Genomic DNA, 22,903 nt, shown 5'->3' with positions numbered 1-22,903 from the left:
ATATATAGCTTTGTTTCTCTAATGTTTGGGCAAGTTTTTTTGCTTCCTTTGTTGTATAACCGATTGATATTGTGATTCCACCAGAGTGGCTTGTCTTTTGAGTTTATCTTATTCTTAATATGAGTAGGCAGATTTCACTCTATACAGCTATCAACATGGCAACAGAGATTTTGTAAATAACTCAGCATATACTATGGTGTTTGCTGAGTTTGGGGGTGGTGGTGCTTGGAATTTAGCCAAGGTGTTGCTTAGTAGAGAAAGGTTAGCCTTGGAATAGTTCCTAAAGGTTTTTGGTTTCACTGAATTCCCAGATTTAATTTTTATTTAAAGCAATACTGCCTTATGGGCAAATCTGATAAGCAAAGACATTACATTGGGTAAGGAACATTGCCCCCCCCCAAGTTTGTGAGAACAAGGTCAAGGATGTTTGTATCACTGGTAGGAGAACTGATCAACTGTTCCAGGATGTTGGTATTAACAAAGTTTAGGAATTGCTCGGATTCTAATTTATAGATGGATACTTGAGATCCCCACAAATATCATATTGGGTTGAACGGTGAGACTCTAATATATTGAGATAGGTAGTATGGGTTTCCTGGGACATGGGCAGGGACCTATAGGTTGCAAGGATATAGTACGAGACCCCTTTTATGGTGTTTCAACATGTATTAGTTCCATTGGGTCATGTATTTTAACTAGTCTGGATGTGAGGTTGGTTTTAACATAGACTGAGACCCCTACACATTTAGTTCCCTCCTGTGCAGCAGCTGGTCTACAGATGTGAAAGACATTATAACCTTACATTGCTGGGGTACTCTCTGTGACTTTAAACTGTCTTTGTTACTACATCCTACAGAAAGGCCTCACTGAGACCAATGACTGGTGTCGAAACCATGGCCTTAAGCTTAATGCCAAACAATGCATCATCCCCCCTTTGGGAAAAACTCAGTTCCCACTAATTACCACATCGATGGGAGCCCACTGAACAATGAAGGCATTATAAGAGATCTGGGGACACAGGTTAACAGCAACCTCTCCTTCGATCACCACATTGCCACTGTGGTCAGAAAGTCCTTCTATGTGGCACATCTCATTACCAAGGGTTTTTCATCCAGGAAGAAAGAGGTCATCATCTCTCTCTACTCTTCCCTTATTAGGCCACTCATCGAGTATAATGCCCCATTTGGCATGTACCTCACTAGACACATGCAAAAACTGGAAAGGCCACAAAAGTACCTCATGAAGTGGGTCCTAGGCCTTAAGCATGTCTTACATGGACAAACTTAAAAAACTCCAGCTACTGTCTGTCTCATATTGTCTACTAAGAGGCAATCTCTGCTTGACTTACAAAACCATGTCTGACCCAGCTCTGTTAGTAATGCTACATCTAAAGAAATCCCAATCCCTTCGCACAACACGCTCCAGAGACCTCAACTTCATTACCACAATCAACAGAACATGCTGGGGGGACAGGTTCATAACCCAGAGACTGCCCATGCTCTGGAATAGACTTCCCATACATGTCAAGCAGAGCACCTCACTGGTCCTCTTCAAAAGAAATCTTGATGAGTGGATGGGAAATAGAAAGTTCACCCAGGGCATCACTCCAGTGGCTCTGCTTGATAAAGGCACTGGGAACTAACATTGGGTGGCACGATGCCAGGGTACTTATATGAGCTAGGCTTGTAAAGGCTCCAGGGCCATTAGCCTAGTACACACCTATGAACCTATGAACGTATATATCTACATTCTCCATGGTGTGGAAGGCTTGCAGGGAGTGCAGTTTCTTGTTAAGACTTCTAGCACAGAGAAGTCTCACCATCAGATTTTCCTTCAGAGGTTCAGTTAAGTTGGGAGGTTTATCAATTTGGCAATGCTAAAAAAGGCACTATGAGAGTAGAAGAGGTCCTTGCTAATATCCAAAAGCCTAGAGGAGATAAGTGCAGACCATCCCTGGCAAAGAAGCCTGGTCTGTCAACCATGTCCTCCCAGGACATCATATATTGTATCCCCCTGGCCTGACACCAGAAGCTAAACCAATTGTTAAAATCAATTATTTTCTGTTGGTAACGTGGTGTCATCCTTGGAGGAGGTAGTATGCTGCTCAGTGCTAGGCTCATACCTGCCTGAGACACATAATCAGTGAGCTCGATCATGTCTGACTTCATATAGTCAAAAGGGGCATGTCTCAGGTCATTAACTTCCACATGGTCTATGACAGAGTAATACCGGTACCTGAGGTTAAATAACTTAATGAATCCTAGCCCCAGAAAGGCAGCTAACCTTGACTCTCTCCTGTGTGCCTCACTATAGAATCACCAAAGACCAGTAAATTTGCCTTAAGGATGTAGCACTAGAGGCACTGGACACAGTGTGACTATCTGTAGATGTGGATAGTGTTTTAACAAATTGTTTATGTGATGGCTGAGGACCCTTTCTTTGATTATACTGTGCAGGAGGTGTTAGTGTTTTAGGAAGGTTACCTCTAAGTGCCTCAGCATTAGTAGTTTTATGTGTAGGGTCTTTACCCTACACAATGGGTATTGTGCAAGTGTCAGTGACAACCTCTACAGGATTAGTTTTGGTTGTATGAGAGAGTTCTGCCACCAGTGTTCAAGTGTACTGACACCTCTCACATATTTATCTGCTTTATTAAGAATAAGTGGGTTGTCAGTGGGGTCTATGTCAGAAGACCAAAAGTTCAAAACACTGAAAATCAAAATATCTAAAACTCATAATATTGAAAAAAAATGTAATGTAGGGAGCAACCCCCCCACACACACATTCCTCATGAGGGGGTCTGTGCCCCCACTTCCCCTGTTAATTAAATATACCAACTCCAAGATAGCACAACAGTGGCAAAGGGGCAAATTCCATTTTCAATATTTTGAGTTTTAGATATTTTGATTTTCAGTCTTTTGAACTTTCAGTCGTCTGAAGGGAATCCTGTCAGTGTACATGAGGCAACTGCTATAGTGCCTCAGAATACCCATCTTAACCAGACTGTCCACAGAGAGAGATTCAGGAAATGCATATTAATGGCTACTGATCTACTTGGGAGGGGTGAGAGAAATTTAAATATTGAATCAGTCAATAAGACAAAGAAAATGATGAGCAATGCTCAGCACTGAGCAAACTAGATGCTCTAGCAGTTAAAAATCTGTCTAGACAGTAATGCCACAAGAGTGTAGACCACAAACCATGTTAATGTAAAATAACTGGTTTGGAGCCCAAGCTCTTAAACCAGAACTATGACACTTTTAGAATAACAGACACAATAAGCCTTCAACCAGCAATTCCCAACTCAGATGGGTGTAAGCTACCTCTCCTGCCACAGGAGTGTAGACCACAAACCTTCTTTATCTAAGATAACTAGTTTGATGCTAGAGTGCTTAAATCAGAACTAAGAGGCTTAGAATAATAGTTACAATGTAAGCAGTTCTAAATGCAGGCAGATCAAATGTAACTGAACACTTTAAAAACACATAGCAAAAAGTTAGATAAAGTAGGAAGAAGCACAAATGCAGTAAAAGCAGCTGAATAAAGTACAATTTTTTAATAAGTGGGAAGGCAGGAAATAGAAGATAGTTCAAGCTTACAAGACTAGAGGGAGGGCCTTCCCATTTGATCTCTCACTGCTCAGTAGAATGAGCTGATGAGATAAGACTGGAAGGACTATTCAAAATCAGATTTATAGTAGGGGAAAGCAACTCAATAGCTTCCAAGTTTAAAAGCACAATCACAGCAGGTTGGGTAGGTGGGAAAAATCAAATGCAGACAGAGATCAGCAACAGTCAGGCAGGGAACAGCAAGTGAAACAAGCACTATAGCTAAATAAAGATGCCACTAAATATTGTTAGTTAAATGAGGAATGCTATTTCTCAGCTGCTCCAACTAATTCGCTGGATGTTATTCACTGTCTACAAAAGAATTATTTTCTAACTGACCCTAGCCAAGACCCCGTAAAACTACAAAAAGAACAAAAAAATTAAAACAAAACAAAATGCAATATAAGAAAATGATAAAAAAATAGAATTAAACAAACCTTAAATGAATAACTCCAGTCCAAAACCAAATGTAGAGATCAGCAACAGTCAGGCAGAGAACAACAAGTGAAACAAGCACTACAGCTAAATAAAGATGCCACTACATATTTCTAGTTAAATGAGGAATGCTATTTCTCAGCTCATCCCACTAATTAGCTGGATGTTATTGACTGTGCAAAAATTCTTTTCTATCTGACCATAGCCAGGACCTCTTAAAACTCCAAAAAGAACAAAAAAATTAAAACAAAACAAAATGCAATATAAGAAAAAGATAGAAAATAGAATTAACTAAATCTTAATTTAAAAACTCCAACCCAAAATCAAATGCAGACAGTGATCAGCAATAGTTAGGTAGAGTCGAACAAGCACTACAGCTAAATAAAGATGCCACTAAATATTTGTAGTTAAATGAGGAATGTCATTTCTCAGCTCATCCCACTAATTAGCTGGATGTTATTCACTGTCTGCAAAAGATTTCTTTTCTAGCTGATCCTAACCAAGACCTCTTAAAACTCCAAAAAGAACAAAAAAAGTAAAACAAAACAAAATGCAATATGAGAAAAAGATAAAAAAATAGAAGTAACCAACCCTTAAAATAACGCAGACAAAGATAATCAATAATCAGACAAAGAGCAGCAAGTCAAATGAGCACAGCAGTTAAATAAAGATGCTACTTGTTCTGCATAATGTTTGAAGAATTGCTATTAAATCTGTTTGGCATAACAAATTAATGTCACTGGAGATAATGTTCTAGAACGAATGTCACAACATGAAAGGCATGGAAAATAATGTTCTTAGATCAGACTGGTTTATGGCCGACACCACAAAATTTATCTGGAAAAGTGCCTATTATATTCAGGTGCACAAATATGTACTGTTCTTGAATTATTTTCCAACCAGAAGAAAGAAATCAAATTCCCAATGCCGGCAGTCACCAAATTGTTTGCAATCTCCTGATTCGTATACTCTTATATATCTGTATAATCTAAAGTATACTTACCACTGTATCTTGTACAGATACAACTAAGCAGGGGTGTGCTTTTTCAGAGACTACCTTGATGATCACAGAGTCCACATTTTCTGGAAACGTATAGAGGAAATACTGAAAATAGTTAAAAAAGCACTGTCAGATATGCTAATACACTAAACCATACATTTCAGACTATGTCACAGTGAGACTTCTTTCAAACAAAAGAAAGCTCCCAAACCTCACTTTTGTCTTCCCAAATAGGTTGCAGTCTATAGAAGCAGACTTATCCCCAGCTAAATTAATTAAACACACACACACACACACACACACACACACACACACACACACACACACACACACACACACACACATATACACTTGAACTAACCAATATTTGGATTGGCAAATATTAATTTATTGATGATTTCAGTATGATACACATATTCACTGGCTGTTACCCTTCTGGATCAAGCCTGACTCCATATAAAAAAAAAAAAATATATAACAAACAACATTTTGAGTAATCAGCAATTTCAGGTTTGCTGAGGCCTAGCCATTTGGGAAACACTTCCTAACTTTCTGTCTGACTATTGGCCTGAAATTGAATAGATTGGGCACCAAAGGGATGATGGGAAGTTGCAGACAGACTCACTGGTAGCCTACATTCTGCTTCAGGTTGTGAGAGAAGGGTAAAGGCATGAGGCCAGCAGCAATGATCTGCAAAGGCTATTTGGAGTAGCAGCATTTTTATCTAATATAAATACTTCAGGTCCACACAAAGTCATACTAGTAGTCATGTGGAGGAATATGTAGGATATCCCCACTCAGGCATAAACCTACTGTCACTGTTATGTGTGGGAATGGACTGAGTGTTTTGAAGCACATCAAGAGAAGAGGTAAAAAACTTATGAAAGAATGCTAAGGTGCACTCCATCCCATTGTCAAAGGCTGAAATGACCTTACTATGTGCCAGCATCATACCCACCAGAAGAGGTCAAAACTACTGGCTGCTAACTCCATCTAATTATATTTGTAACATACATACATACATTTAAGACAGTTGGTGCTGCAATTCTCTGTCAAAGTTCAACATATACACCATGAGTTCTGGTATTGTTCATCACTGCAGAGTAAGAAATGTTTTCTGATGAAACTGGCTGCATGCAGTTTGTGGTGGTCTCATTACTTTAGCCATTCTGATAACCAAAATACTATACGTAGTCCAGAAGGTTTGAGTCATGTCTGGTATCTCATCTGTGACCCAGAGGGTGACAGGACTAACAAGAAACAGAGTACAAAGAATTTGTGCAGATAAAATCATTTTAACTAGCAAATCTAGGAGACTGACACCATCCCTGTGGGGGGAATAAAGATACCTTGTTGAAGTTTCAAGTAGTTTATTCAGTTAAGCAGGTAGATGGACCAGTGTTCTTGTTCTAATGGAAGAGTATCAGAGAGAGAGCCTCCTAGATCTGCTTGCAAAAGTGATTTTATTTGAACTAATCCTTTGCACTCTGTTTAAAAAATACTATATGGAGTCATAAGTGATTTTGGTATAACTAGTTCTGACTTTTGTTTGAGAAGTGATTCAAATGTAGCCACCTCTTTTTTAGGGTACTTTGTTAGAAAAACTAGAACTTGTAGACCTAGAAACCTGATTCTTCCTGACTGTGAGTGGAACACCTAAGATACATAAAATGCAACAAGGAAAAAAGCCCTAAACGTTTATAATACATTTATGTCTGAAGAGGAAGAAAGACAGAATAAAGTCAAAGTCAAAGTAAACTTTATTGCCATTCAGACTACACAGCAAGTGCAACTGAATGAAATTACGTTACTCCAGCCTCCATGTACAAACATCTAACATATACAACAATTCACATTCCTACATTTAGACATTCCTACTATATTATATTTACTGTTTTACATATCAACAGACATTTACTAAGCTAAAGAGACACGGTATTTATTGCACAGAATTTCACAGCTACTTCTTATTGCACAGGATTCTGTTGGCCCTAGTCTAAGGAAACAAGATATTCATTGCACAAAATTTTCAAAGCTGTTACTTATTGCACAGGATGCTTGCTGTTTTAGCATCAGCAGATATTGCTCCAAAATAAGATTATACTGTTGGATTAATTGCATAGTGTATTTGAGACCTTTTAAGGTTACTGCATGCAAATATGCTTCTCACTCATCATATTACCTACTGTTCCTGATGATCAAGGTGATACTATTTGAGGTGCTCTTTCCTGCACATACTGTTTGTGGCCTTTCAGTAAGGAAGTGCAGAATCCAATTGCACATTGGAGTGCCGACACCTAGTTGAGTTAGCTTCTCTATCTATTGCTGAGGTATGACTGTGTTGAATACCGAACTTAAATCAATGAATAACATGCACACATAGCTGTTGTTTTCCAGGTGGTCCAACGATAGATGGAGTGCCAGTGAAATAGCATCTACCATGGATCAATTTGGTTTGTATGCAACTTGGAGTAGGTCTAAGGATGACAGAAGTCTGGATGTTAACTGGTCCTTGACCAGTCTTATTAGACACTTCATTACTATGGAGGTAAGATTAACAGAGTGGTAGTCATTATGGTCCTTTGGTGGAGACTTCTCAGACAGAGTTATGATGGTGGTTTTCTTAAAGCGCCTGGGAACAATGGCCTGTTTCAGCAAGGTATTGAATATGTCTGTGCGTACATTTGTCAGTTGCCCACCAAAGTCTCTCAGGACCCTTCCCAGAATGTTATCAGGACCGGCCACTTTTATTGGATTTATCCTCCTCAGGGTTCTATGGACATCAGTTGGATTTAGGCTGAGCACTTCTTCATTCTGGCTTGTTGGAGCTTTCATTGGTTTTGTGCTGTTTCCTTCTTTAAACCTGCTGAAATATATGTTGAGCTTGTTCTGGAATTCAGTGTTGTCCTCACATTGAGAAGAAGTGGGCTTGTAATCCGTTATGGTCTGAATTCCTTACCACAGTCACCTCACATCCTTCTCATCAGAGAAATGATTTTGGAGTTTCTGTCCATATGCCCTTCTTGCCTCTCTCACACCCTTTTTTAGGTTCACCTTGGCTTGATGGAGCTCATCCTTGTTTCTCTCCTTGAAAACAGTGTTCCCTACTTTCAGGAGCTCATATACTCTACTTGTCAGCCAGGGTTTCTGGTTGGCCCATGTGATGATGCATCTGTTGACTGTTACATCATCTACATCATCTACACATTTGAATATGTAACCCAACACAGACTCTGTGTACTCCTCCAGGTTGGTTTGCTGATTTGCAGTGGCTGCGTCTCTGAACATATTCCAATCTGTGCAGTCAAAGCCATCCTGGAGTTCTGATACTGCTCCCACTGGACATACCCTTATTTGCATTTTGGAGGGATTTCCTCTGGTTAGTAATGGTCTGTATGCTGGGACTAACATGATGGAGATATGGTCTGAGTCACCCAGGTGTGGATGAGGCAATGCCTTGAATGCCAGTTTAACACTGATTTAGACTTTTTCCAGTGTGTTCTCACCCCTGGTTGCAAAATTCACATGTGGGTAATAGTGAGAAAGGACTGACTTTAGTATGGCCTGGTTGAAGCCTCCTGCTATTATCTGCCCATTTTCTGGATTCTGATTTTGTAAATCACTGATCTCCTTGTATAGTGTAGCCAGTGCCTCATTTGTATTAGCACTGGGAGGGATGTATACAGCTATAATGCTTACACCATTACATTTCCTTGGCAAGTAGAAGGGTCTGCACTTTAGTAACATAAACTCTATGTTTTCAGAGCAGTGGGTGAAGATTATTCGGCAGGTAGTACACCATCTGTTATTTACATAGATACACACTCCTCCCCCATATGATTTCCCACTGAGAGACTATATCCTGTCTCTAAATAATAAGAGGCCTTCCAGATAAACTGCACTGTCGTTTATATAAGAGTTTTGCCAAGTTTCAGTGAAACTAAGAACACAACAGTCTGTCACTTTATTTTTAGTAGTTAGCACCATTCTTAAGTAGTCCATTAGTAAATAGTGCAATGATGAGACATTACAAGAGGATAAGAGCTGATAGTGAGCTAATCCCTGTAATACAGGGTTTGATTCCTGCAGCCTTCATTTCCCTACTGTAAGACCTTAAGCAAGTAATTTAACCAGACAGTGCTTTGGGACAATTGGGAACTTGAGCTAGGCTCCTCAATGGTCTCCTGGACTGCATGCTAAGTAAGGGTCTCATAAGCTGATATATTCATAGGTACTGCAGGTACTAGGTTAGTTGCCCTTGCAGGCCATTTTAAGCCTAGCCATTTTCTCTTGTTGTGCTATCCCATTTGGTTATAGACAGGCCCTATCCATCTCATGGTTGGCACTTGTATATTACCCTAAAGAGAATAACTGACATCATACCATAGACAGTCTGAGGGGACCCACACATGGGATAAAGCATTTATGAGCTGCATCTGACCACTAGTAGTACAGGTGTCAGCTCTGAGGTAAATTTTCTGTTCCCATCCATAGATCAAAGTTGCTCTTAAAAATGGACAGGGATGAACTTTGTTTTATTTGGATGGGAGTCTGTTCCATAGCAGTAGTATCCTCTGCAAAATATATCTGTCCCTCCAAACCATTCTGTTGATCTTGCAGAAAAGGTTTAGATCTATAGACCGAGTATTTTTTATGCCGTTTGACTTGCTGATGTTCAGTAAATCCATCAGTAATGGCTTGGTGGATGCCTTGTATGCCAAACGTATGTCACCTCTTAGCAGTCTGAGTATAGTAAGAGGGCTTGTGTCGGTCCATGTAGGACATATTGTTTAGGCCTTGTATCTTTCTGGTAAAGTATCTCTGTGGGCATTCCAGTTATTGCATGTGTTTGGACAGATACATGCCAAAGGAGGCATTATATTCAATGACTGGCCTAATGAGGGAAGAGTAAAGAGGGGCAAAGGCATCCATAGATCTGAAGACAATCCCTTTGTTTATAAGTTGTGCAATATAGAATGACTTTCTTACAAGAACAGACATCTGTTGCTCAAACTTTAGGTCACCATCCACATAAGTTCCCAAAATCCTGAGCAGCTCTTAGGGGTGTATTGTTAATGTGGTGATTCACTGGGGTAAATGACTTCTCAAGGATACAATAATGCACTTTTTTTAAGTTAGTGTTAGTCCATGATTTTGGCACCAGTTATTTATTTGGGATGAACCTTCCTGCAGGATGGCTAAGCTATTTGCGGAGTCAATGACTGCCCCCAGCTTGCAGTCATTTTGCAAACTTAGTCAGCCAGAGCCCTTTAATGATTGCTTTTATTTCAGAAAAGTAGTTGCCAAATAAGAACAGCCTCAACACAAAACCCTGGAGGACTCCATTTATGACTGGTCTCTTTGTGGAGGTAACTTCTATTTTGATTATCTGTGTCCTATCTGTGAGACAGTTGGCAATCCAATGAGTGACATATGGATTTATTCCCAGTTTATTTAGTTTTTATACTATGCTTGAGTGGGGAATTGTGTCATAAGCTTTGATCAGGTGGAGGTATCATTTTGCCTTCATCCATTGCTTTGGTGACCTTTAAAAAAAAATCCACCAGGCTGAGTAAGCATGACATGCCCTTGACAATTCCAACCTGAGACAGGTCCACTTTTTGGATGCTCCCCATGTCCTGGCTAATTAAGTCCATGATAAGTCTTTCCATGGCTTTGAATATGAAGCAGGTCAGGCTTATGGGTCTGTAATTAGAAGGTTCTCCCTTATGCAGAGAATCACTGTAGCTTTTCTCAATTTGCTTGGCACAAAACCTATATGGAGGTTGAGATTGAATAGTGTTGTTAGGGTCATGGCTTAATCATGCTTCATGCTATCTAAGATGCATCCATATCATCAGGACCCATCACTGCAGTACATTTAGCTTTTGATAGTACTTTTAGAACTTGGTCTTGTGTGATGGCTGAAGGAGAGACAGTTTCAGGTTTATTTTGAGGGACAGACAGAGGGGAGAAAGGGGTAAAGTTGGAGCTAAATTTATTGGTCAGTAGGTTTGCTATGTCTCCAGTCTCATTGTAGGCAACATTGTTCATAATCAGCTCAGTGCATAGCTACATTGTGTTTTTGAGATTAAGAACATAACTAAAATGCTTTGTGATTGTCTTTGGCTTGGGTAGCTAACCTCAAACTTGAAAGAACCAATTCAGTATGTGACAGTGCTGCCTGCACATAAAACTACGGAAAAAACAAACCAGGCTCACATAGTGCCAAACTGCACTGGGGACTCATTATTTCCAGTCAAAAAGTTGTAATAATCCAAAGGAAATGTAGAATAACTTAGAAAAATGTCATTAAATCACCAGGGAAACTTTTAGATCTATTTCATATGAACTTATTAAACAATTACAAGAATAAAAATAAAAAGTTAAGAGGTTAAGAGCTTTCGTTCTTCAATTTTAGGCTTTCTTCATAAACATTTCAGTGTTGCACTTAAATAATCACCAAACTCACATGATAGCAACTATTCATTTAAATAAAAAGCACAGTAATAAAATCACATGACACAAAGCACCTTAAAAGCGAATCATTACCAAAACCTGGATAAACTATGAAAACTGCATAAAACAATCTGTGAAAGTTACACAAAAAGTGAATAAACAATCTTGTTAATACATACAAAATCCAATAAAAGTTTTAAGACTCATTTTTTTATACGTACCTTGTCTAAAATAATATATATATATATATATATATATATATATATATATATATATATATATATATATATACACATGAAAGTTGAGCTGCTTTAAGTTTTAAAACAGGAACAACAGAAACATATACATTTGAACTTTTATCATTAGCAACATCCAATTTTAACTACCATAGTAACTCCCTCATTTCAAGTCTTGTTTCCCAGGAACACCCTCTATTATCCAGTGGTGCTGTTTCAATTATACCAAAAAGAAACTTGTCAAATCCATCATAAAGCTGAGCATGCCTACATAATGAATTATTTGCATTTCCTTTACTTATAACATGCACATGTTCATAAATTCTTTTATGAAACTGCTGCTCATTTTTCCCACATAATAACAAAATAATTGTTGACATATACTAATGTAAACCACCCCTTGTGTGGCAAAATTACCCCATTAGGGTAGCTTTGGTGATGGCAGTTTTGACTCAGTACTTGTTTACATCTTGTATAAAGCAGTAGCAAAAACATACTTTAATAAATCTTTTAACTAGATGTTAGGGAAAATACCTAGGTAGAATAGTTAGTTTTACCTAAAACACTGCTTTCTGAAACTCATACATCAGTATTATAAATATTGTAAGAACACATTCAGTGTTAAAACTTATTAGTAAGAAACTATTGTTACATTGTTCAGCATTTATGTACTTATCAGTTTGTAATCAATCCAGTTGCCTGTCTGTATGTAAAAAGCACCTTCTATTTAATTGCTCAAAAGTCTGATTTCAAAAGCTTGTGGCTGATTATTTAATAATTAATATAAATGGTGAGCTAACTGGGCTGCAAACTTGTTAGTTCTTGGCATTCACCTTTCAGCAAGAGAGAGATAAAGTCTGCTCAGCAATAAACTCTTTAATGTTACTGTTATTAGTTGGCAGATTTTTCAGAGTGATAAAATTAATGGTCAACTGGTTCTGCCTGTGGCAACAACCACTATGAGCACATGAATGAGATGTAGGACTGAGAGGTATTGTTAGCCTGTTATGCTAATATACTTATTGAGATAGCTGTGCAAATTTTAAGCCCTTACTGCACTGTCATCACACTTGGTATGCTACTTATCTAGAAAATGTTAAAAGACTGTGTATGGGAAAAACATCTCTGTAGGATCACACCACAAGTTGCTTCACAACATAGTTAAGACGTGTGCAAAATGCACTGGAATGCCTACAAAGAAACTTATTGATACTACAGAAAAATCATCTTCACATACAGTACAAACCAAGGAAATATACGCACATTATGGACTCACTGAGTAGAGTATACATCAAAGAAAATTAAAAGCACTGGCTAGAGGAATACTTAGAAGTGTTCTATATGATAAGACAACTACCTATGACTGCAGAGAATTTTCAGGAATTTAAATCTTCTTAAATTGTTTCCCAGAAATGGATGGAAATTGTAGATTATGTCATCACAACATGATGGACAGATAGAGTGGAGTAATTGCATCCATTGCTCAAGCAATACTTTTTAGACATGAACTCTTATGCATTCACAAGAAAGGTTGTCAAGGTACTTACAATCTCACATTTAGAATCAGAGTTTAATGAAACTAAAAGACTCTCATCTGTGTATGTCAAAATGCAAGAAAAGTCCTTGGGAGTTAATACACTGACCTATTACATTAATAAAATCAAGCAAGTGATGCAAGGTTGTGAACTATGCAGCATTTTTAGGAATGAAGGTCATAAAGAAGAACTGATTCTACAATAAATCCCCCTCACTGTCATGGTTGAGTTTACAAGTATATTAACTCTAACAAAAGAATCTCAAATATTTTCTGTATGTTGACTAATACTGAAAATACCCTGAATTTGTGCGCTAAAGGATGTTACACACAGGTATTGATAACTGCATTTAGACCAAGCTTCTTTATACATAGTGTGCCTAAAATGTAGTGTCTGACAGACATTACCAGGTACCTTGTCAGGAATTTCTCTCCAAGAATTGGGAACTTGAGCATATAGCTTCCTGCTCTATATGCCACAATCAAATAGTCCGGTGGAGAAAATGATCCAAACATTCAAAAGTATTCTCACAAACTATAACTACCCTAACAAATTTGACTGTTATTTGTCTCTGCTAGAATATAGAAACACTACCTTAGAGTCTGCTGGATTTTCACAAGCTCAGCTGTTGAGAAGAATGCTAATATGTAATCTTCCTTCATCATTTTCCTTGCTAGTTCCAGAAAGGAGGCAATAAATGCTGCAAATCTACAAAGAATTAAGTTGAAATAAAAACAGTCTTATGACAAATATAAGTCCCTGTTGTTCAAAGGTTTATAGATGGTTATTAGGCTAATGGCTCTAGGGCCTTTACAAGCCTAGCCCTGTTATACCCATGTTCCCTATTTGACCTTGGTTAGATGGTCATTATTCGCAGAGCAAGTCTATGATCAGCACTGAATACCCCTGTCCATGAGGGACATATGTGCCACACCCAAGGTGAATTTATAGACTCCCATCCAATTGTCTAAGTTGCACTTGAATAGGGTTATTGAGGAGATCTGCTTTTATGAATTGGGAGTTTATTCTAGAGGAGCAGCAATCTCTGGGAGATATATCTGTCTCTCCAGCATGTTCTGTTAATGTCATAGGCTAGGTTGAATTCCCTGGCATGAGTGACACGTCCCATTTGATTTGTGGATATCTAGCATTTCCATTAGGACAGGGTCAGATACTGCTCTGTAGGCAAGGCACAAGTCCCCTCTCAGTAGCTTGCAGGATACAGAGTGCAGTGACAGGTCCTTTAGTCTTTCCATGTAGGTTATGTTTTAGAGGCCCTTCATTTTCTTGATGAGAAACCTTTATGGCCTCTCCAGCTGCTGAAGGTGTCTGGTGAGGTACATACAAAAGGGAGGATTGTACTCTCTTAGTGGTCTGATGAGGGTTGAGTACAGAGAAGTTATAGCATCCTTAGGTTTGGATGCAATGCCCTTACTAATGAGGTGCTCAATGTAGAAAACTTTCTTACCGCTGTGGACACATGATGACTGAAGTTTAGATTGCTATCAACCTGTGTTCTCAAATCTTGCATCACTGGGTTTGAGCTTAGGGGGGTGCTATCAATATTGTAATTTGCAGGGACTTCCTCTTTGCCAAAAGGGATAATAATGCACTTTTTTTGCTTTTAGTTTTAGTCTATGGCTTTGGCACCAATCATTTGTCCATGTTAGCCCCTTTTGTAATATGTTAACATTGTTTGTGGACTCAGAGATTGCATCCAGTTTGCAATCATCAGTGAACTTGGCAAGTCACAGGCCATCTACTTTCACCTGGACTTTCAATAAATAGATTCCAAACAGTAGAGGGTCCATCACAGATCCTTGTGGTATGCCACTGGTAACTGGTCTACTGATGTGATGTCCCCATTCTGAGCCAGTAATTAAGGAGCCTAAATCCTCATCAGACACTGGAGAGGGATTTTCAATTTGAACAAAAATGGATACACCCAGAATTTCCAGCTGCAGCTCTCTGCACCAAGCACAATTTCCCGTAAGAGTGCAAAGGGAACACATTCAATCTGTGGCCTGGATTTCTCTTTCTGTCTCCCTGCAGGTCCCCAATAAGACTCCCCACTGGCACAGCTGTAGAGCTGAGTCCTTAGCTGATTGTCCAAGCCAAGTCCTCCAGCACTGTATCTGTGAAACCAATGCTTCATGTCCCTGCTCCAAGCAGCTGACACACACTCATAGAGATTTGATTTTCACATGCACGCACATACCTGGGAAAGGCTGGCACAAATTTACTAGCTATGCCCCCTTCTGCCCAGACTATAAAGTACTTGCTGCCACTGGATACTCCCAAGCCAACTACTTTAAGGTTCTTACAAAGGTACCCAATTATACTGAGTGAAATTAATATTAGTACAAATGGTAGTGTTTTTGACCAATGTGGTAAAGCTTTCAAAGTTGGCCATAGCATGTCCCTAAATATATATATGTACTCTCAAATGTTAAAATATTCTCGGAAAGACCAGCCACAATGTAGAGTTTAAATATATGTAATAATAAATAGTAAAAGAATATGAAAATGCTAAATATATATTTACAGTAAACACCAAAGTTTCAGTCACATAACACAGATGAATAGATTCACACAGATAGAGAAAAACAGTACTTATGAGCTTATTTGCTGAGACACTGGTGTGTGTGTTGTTATATGTAGTGGATTCTATTTGTTTTGTAGTGTGTGCAAGTGTTTTGCTCTTGGGAGTTCTCTGATTTTTTTGTAGCCTTCTATACCTCCGTGTATGTGGATTTATTTTTTCATGACCTTGTTTTGTGTGAGCGGTGATGCGTGTGTGCTGACAACCTGTTTGATGTCCAGTTTGTTGTTACATGAGAGAACTGATTCCAAATTCATAGTGTAATTACATCTCTTACATATTGTATTTGTTTGTTTTAGGAGTAAGTGGTTCTCAGTATACATGAGGCAATGACTACATTGCCTCAGAAAGCCCGTGGCAATCAGGCTGGCCAGAGAAATGGTTGGAAACTGACTGTCCATCATGGCAGGTTTTTACTCTAACTACTATTGGGCAGTGGGTTAGTTTGACCAGATTTTGCTCTAGGATTAACAAAGAGGCTTATTCTATTGAAGGCTAAGGGTGAAAACTATAGCAATGTTTCTAGTGTGCAAGTGAGTTTCCTGCAATACAGCAGGGAAGCTTGGGAGAGTTCAATAACAGATATCTAGGTGAAAATTGTCTTTCAAGGTGTTTGCATCTATACACAGCACCACTGAGCCCAGTTGAGTAGTGCACAGCTACATGCAAATGTGAGGCTTAAATACAGGTGAATTTAGACACTTTAAAGCTAAGCTACCAATGGGAAAGCACATAATGAGCTTTCCTCCAGTAAGCTCCAACTCAGATGAGGCTCAGACTACACATTTCTGCCCCAAGAGTACAGGCAGGGCCTTCCTAATGTAAGATGGCTGGAATAGTGCTCAAATTTAACAATACAGTCTAGATTCAGCAGATCTGAATCTAGTCTATGCTATATACTAACTACTTAAAGTAATAGAACATTTTTAAAGTGCAAAAAAATACAGTAAAATCAGCAAAACAAGACAGCAAAATGATAAAATATAGTCAGCAAAGTGCAAAGAAAACTCACAAGTACTTTTTTTATTTTAGCAGTGAATACTTTGGATTTCAGCAGAATTTCTCCAGACCTCTGGCAAAAGTCACCAAGCATTGAGCAGCTCCAGTTAAAAGAGGATAAACCCATGCAAATGTGAGGCTTAAATACAGGTGAAATTGAACACATTTAAGCTAAATTACTAATGGGAAAGCACACAATGAGCTTTCCTCCAGTGATCTCCAATTTAGATGAGACTCCGGCTACACACTTCTGCCACAAGGGTGCAGGCAGGGTCCTCCTAATGTAAGATGGCTGGAATAGTGCTCAAGTGTAACAATACAGTCTAGATTCAGCATATGTAAAACTAGTCTATGCTATGTACTAGCTACTTAAGGCAACAGAAATATTTTCTTAAAGTACAGAAAAATACAGTACAAATCAGCAAAATGAGGCAGCAAAATGATAAAATACAGTCAGCAAAGTGCAAAGAAAACTCAAAAATTACTTTTTTTTAATTTTAGTAGTGTATGCTTTGAATTTCTGCAGAATCTCTCCAGACATTTGGCATGATGTCAGGGAATATTCTTGGGCTACGCTTATATATGCTCCAGGGCCTTTAGCCTAGTACACACCTATGAACATATGAACCTATAAATGCTGAGCAACTCTGGTTAGATGACCTATGGTGGTATTGCCCTCTGCACAAACTGGCAGTTCTTTGAGCAGCTGTGAACAGTGGGAGACTATGGAGAGCATTTCCTATAGAGTTTTTTTAAACTGGAGAGGTTTGCTTAAACATAAGGCATGGGAAACCATGTTTGCTCATGGTTTTTATACCAGCATGATGAAAGACTTTTACACAGTTAATCTCTTAGGCCAGTCAGATAAAAACACAATAAACTTTAAACCAGCAGTTTCTCATTTGGATGGGTTGAATTTAGGTCTGCTTCCACCAGAGAGCAAAAGAACCCTTTTAATGTAAAACAAACTGGTTTTGAGCTCAAGTATAGTAACAAACACTTTACGGAATTCTTACAGTATAAGGAATTCTTGGAAATGAATTCATTAACCCTGACAAATGTTAAACAAAATACAGAAAAAAGTGTATAACATAAGAGAATATTTTGGCAGACTCAACAGAACTTTGGCAAACTCATAACAGCTTTTGCAGTACCAGAGGTGGTTAGGGAATATTAGAATACTGTTAAGGTAATCTAAGAGCAGTCCAGTAACAAACAGATGGTATTTCTTTAAAAGGTGCAGGCTGAAAACAGTGATACATTCAAGCAAATCAATAAATGGAGCACAGAAGTGTTAAATAGTACTGAGACAGTTACAGCAACTGCAAAAAATGTTTATATCAGCTTTGTAGGTCCAGATGGTTTTAGAAGCAATCCAAGTCTTGTATTCACAGGAGTCCAAGCCAGGCACAGGGAAGCTCTACCCACTAATGTTTTATGCTGTCCAAGGTTATGATATGTAAGTCTGTGGAAAAAGTTGCAGATGTTTCTCAAGTTTCCCAGAAAAGGTTCCAGATGAATTACCAAACAGTCACAATAAGAACTTGCCAGAGGTCATAATGAAGTCTTCACCAGAAATAGTGACTTCAGGTGGTGAGACATATCCTGAGAATAATACATTGTCTATGCTGGAGCTACTTCATTCCACATACATTAAAGCTGCTAGTCTGAGTGGTGATAGACAAAAGCAGGGAAATTCAAGCTTGTGTATTTATTTATTGTAATTATTATACACATTTTGAAACATTTTTCACTTTATAATTTTTATTTCATAATATTAAAACTGCAAGGCCATATGATACATCACACAATTCTACACATTCACATATTTATAGAAACATGTTTTAAATAAATTATTTTTCAATTATTTACCACCTGGCAATGAAATCATATCATTTTTTTTCCTTACCACCTCTCAGTCATACCTATATGTATACTATACACACCACTCCAAATACCTTTGCTTTCACTTTCCTAATCGCATTCTTGCTTTCTCCCCTCCTTTGTTTCTTTTAATCCAATACTATGGTCATGTTTTGTGCTATCCCATTCGTTACTCCACTTAACTTGCATCTGTGTCCTATCTACATGCCATTTCCTTTAATTTGCCTTTTGTAGAGCCTGACTGACCAGTTTCCATTTCCACTGAGTCCACAGGGTTCTCTTCCTCCTTCTTTCCATCCCTGTGCAATGTGCCTCTTCATTCCTGTTATTATCATTGAAACAGTTCATCTCTCTTCCCTTGACCGTCACCTTCTTTCTACCAAGATTTTTCTCATTTCTCAACATACATTGTCTTGTACACTAAACGGCCTTATTTCAAACTTTCTGCACTTCTTTTCAGCCACATCACATATGCAATTGATCTGCTTCTCATTTCCCACATCTCCAGCAATATGTTCTGTCCACTACCCTTCCTTTCAGACTCTCTTACCTCTTATGTAAAAGTCCCCAATTCACATCTCCCTATTAGCCACAGACCTCAACCCTGTCATCCATTCTACGTATATCTTCCCAAATATCATTCTCCCTCCATTTTTCACTCTCCCTGATCCACATCTCTCTTAACTATTCCTCGTCAGCTTCCATTATAACATTTGTAATGATCTACAGAACACTTCTACCCTACTTTTCTGAATATTCTCCCAATCACATCTCACCTACCTTTCAGAATAGTGTCCCAACCACCTCACTCCCCCCCTATCTCCACTCCTTCCTGTCTTTTTTATTCATCTGTCTGCCTACTACTACTTTAATCCATTTTACCAGTCCCCATAAAGCATTCAGTTATTTATTTTATTTTATTTGCATTTGTTTACCAGGATGGCCCAAGTGAGCCAGAAGTACCCATTTTCAGTGGAGTCCCAGGTAGGAAAGCTCCACATATAAGACATTACACATACAATTCAGAATTTACATTAATAAAGACATTTAGTACATATTATTGGCAGCTTATACAGTTGGTGAAAAAAGCAGTATATAAGTAATTATTTTCGAATCAAAGATATTATACAAGCAATACAGAGTATATACATGAGAACATTCCATATGAGTAGTTTTCCACTAGCAAAATTTATATAGAACACTTCATGCAGTGGATGCAAAGCAGATATAGGAATTAATCAGAGACTAGGTACTTAAACTTTTCACATGTTTAGGAGATGTAATAGCTGAGCGATAGGCTATATGAGTCCTGCTGCAAGAATGAGAAAAGTCGGTGGATATTGTTGCAGATATAGGTGGTGGTATGATATTAAGTAGGTCCACAGGGAAATGTGCTTGTGGTAAACAAATACCTAATGATGCACAAAATAAAATAAGCACAACAATAACTCAGTAACTATATACTTGTCTTCAGACAGGTAAAGGGGTGAAGGAAACGTTACTGCTCCTGTTGCCGCTCCTTGATGACATGCTGTTACAGGACATATATTACATAACTGCATTGTCTATTTTAATTTCACCAAATGTTTTTGGTTCCTACTGCTTTGACAGGAACGGGCATAATTTCTGAGTTAGGGTACATCACAGTTCAAGAAATTAGTATTTTGATGGTAGCCAATAGCGGTCTTCCCAGCACCCTCAATCTACCCAGAATTAACTTTTTCTGTAGTTCATACAGGGTTATATGCATTGGTACAATGTTTATGTACATCTGAAAATTCTTAGCCCTGTTGTTCCTATTACTACTGGTACTATCCTCTTTGAGGAAATCATTGTCAACAGTAAATCATGCAATTTGGGTGCAATTCTAAGCAATATGTCATTATCCCTGGGAGTTGGAGACTTACAAGATATTATGTAGTATGACCATGCTAAAACATGTATTACCTCAAGGCTGTGCCTCCAACCTGTAGTCATTTATGAAAGTATGTACAGTTGTCCATGTGACAGCTTCTATAATACCTTGTACTGAAACATTTCTAAAGTAAACTGCTGATGTTACTGCACTTGTAGTGAGATGTCCTTTCAGTGTCTTTGTGGTTTGTAGATATTTATCATACTTAAAGCAAAAGTTAATAAAATGGGCCACACACTTTGATAAGGTTTACTTAGTTACTAGCATGCCTTCTTTAACTTTCTTAAAAGAAAAAAATGTTGGTATAGAATCTAAATTGTCTATGCACATCCAAAATGCCCCCTACATTCTGCTAGCTGGAATAAAAATTATGAACTTAATTAAATGGCTAAGACAATTTTGGGTATGAAGGAAGGTTTCGTTTTTAGATGATCACTTTCATTATGAGGCCTATAACTCTGCTATCCTTTACCATCAGGTTACAGCAAATATGCTGTTTGCCAAAACAGGCACTTAATATATACTATGTCAGGCTCCTGAAAACTTTTGAAATGGATCTAAAATTAGCTTTTCCAACATGAAATACAAATTTCACATGGGTATTATATGACTTCCAGGAGATGTTAAATGCAAAACACTATTCAAGAAGCCCTTAACTGATGAATTTCCAGCTAATGAATGGCTGACACAAGCAGAAAGTGCTGACATACATTTTGACAGAATAATGTGCTGAGCCTGAGTGGTTTAGGTTATCTAGGACCCTTGGAACTTAAAAATTTGAAGGGTCTAGGCCTTGCATGGCAGTGCAAGATATTAATCTCTTCTACTTTTTTAGGTAAAATCTCCTTGCATTTGGTCTTCTGGCTTCCTTTAATATGGTTAGAACTTGTTTGGGGGCTATCTTCCAAAACATGAGAACAAGATGTAATGTTGTGCCCTGCTGCTGCTGCCGATGATGATTTAGTATAGACTTTAACAGATGCAAAGGCCATGGAGAAAGACTGCCTAGTTTCATTAAAAGAGTTATCTTGGCCAAAAATGAGACATAAGAAGGAGATCTGCTCTGTTGTGTTTAACTTTTACCAGCACTTTCTTAAACATACGGAATGGAGGGATGACACAAAATAAGATCTGAGTCCATGTGAATGGAAAAGCATCTATCATACAAGCTGACTGCTGAGGTGGAAGGGAACAAAACATTTCGTGTTAACTGTTGAAGAAGTCAACAAACAGGTCAGCTTCAGGTATGCCCCACATTTGTACCATGTTCTAAAATGTCAGTGGATCCAGTTCGCATTTATGAATTAGACTTTCTTGCTTGTGGACTGAGTTTCCCATTTGGTTGTCCAAGGTTAAAATATGTACTCCTTACAGTTGTTCATTTTACTGAACAGACTTACACCAGATCAAAAGTGAGTGTCTCTTCATGAAGTTGTAAAAATCTAGTCACCCTAACTTGCTGATGTATCAAATAACTGTGGTGTTTTCTATATTCATTTGAAGATGACCCAGGAGGAATTTGTCCTAAAAAGCTGTCAGGGCTCTATATACTGTTTTCCATGCTGATAAATTGATGTGGTGAGACCTTTATTGTCGAGACCAGTTATCCTGAACCAAAAGCCTGTTGCAGTGGGGTTCCCAAGCATAGTCCAGTCTGTTGTCAGCTGATGAATTACTGTCAGGGGAAAAAAAGAATATCCCCTTGACTAACAGTCTGCCGGTTAGCACAAAGGATTAAGGCTGCGTTAATATGCTGCCTCTTATCTTACTGCGTTTGAATTCCTCAGCCTTCATTTGCCTACTGTGTTACTCTGAATATATGCTCATTTAGTCAGACAGTGTTTTGGGGTAACTGGGAATTTGGGTTAGGCTCCTTATCGGTCTCCTGAATTGCATGCCTAGTAACTACCCATGACTGTTTTGACCTCCATACCTCAGATATTGTATCTTTATATAACTGGATAGAAAAATTAATGCCTGCAGGGAGATTATTACATTAGGGATAATAAGAATGCCAGATAACATATGTCTGAAGGTTGTTAGGTATTACCTTTATATAATGGCCAGTTGATGAAAGAAATATGTCATCACACCTTGCATTTATGTCTGTTTTTCTTAGGACAAACGACTAATTAATCTATGATAACCCTAGGAAGAGTCAGTGAAGTTGCAAGGGATGACATTTTCTTAATTAAGAACATTAAAAATGCCACAATGTAAGCTAGAACAT

The 22,903-nt window shown here is 38.3% G+C and overlaps 1 protein-coding gene across 1 annotated transcript in view; it reads right to left on the bottom strand.

Moving 5' to 3' along the window:
• The window catches only part of SIDT1 (SID1 transmembrane family member 1), an 853,551-nt gene that overhangs the window by 663,320 nt on the left and 167,328 nt on the right, over window positions 1-22,903 (bottom strand). Inside the window, exon 5 of the mRNA XM_044073143.1 lies at window positions 5,047-5,148. Within this exon, the coding sequence (XP_043929078.1) occupies window positions 5,047-5,148 (102 nt within the window). The remainder of the gene's footprint in view (window positions 1-5,046; window positions 5,149-22,903) is intronic.

The sequence above is a fragment of the Protopterus annectens genome, chromosome 5.part1 (genome assembly GCF_019279795.1).
Source record: "Protopterus annectens isolate FY-2018-M chromosome 5.part1, PAN1.0, whole genome shotgun sequence".
NCBI classification, from domain to species: domain Eukaryota; kingdom Metazoa; phylum Chordata; order Ceratodontiformes; family Protopteridae; genus Protopterus; species Protopterus annectens.
This window is presented reverse-complemented; position numbering and strand designations above follow the sequence as displayed.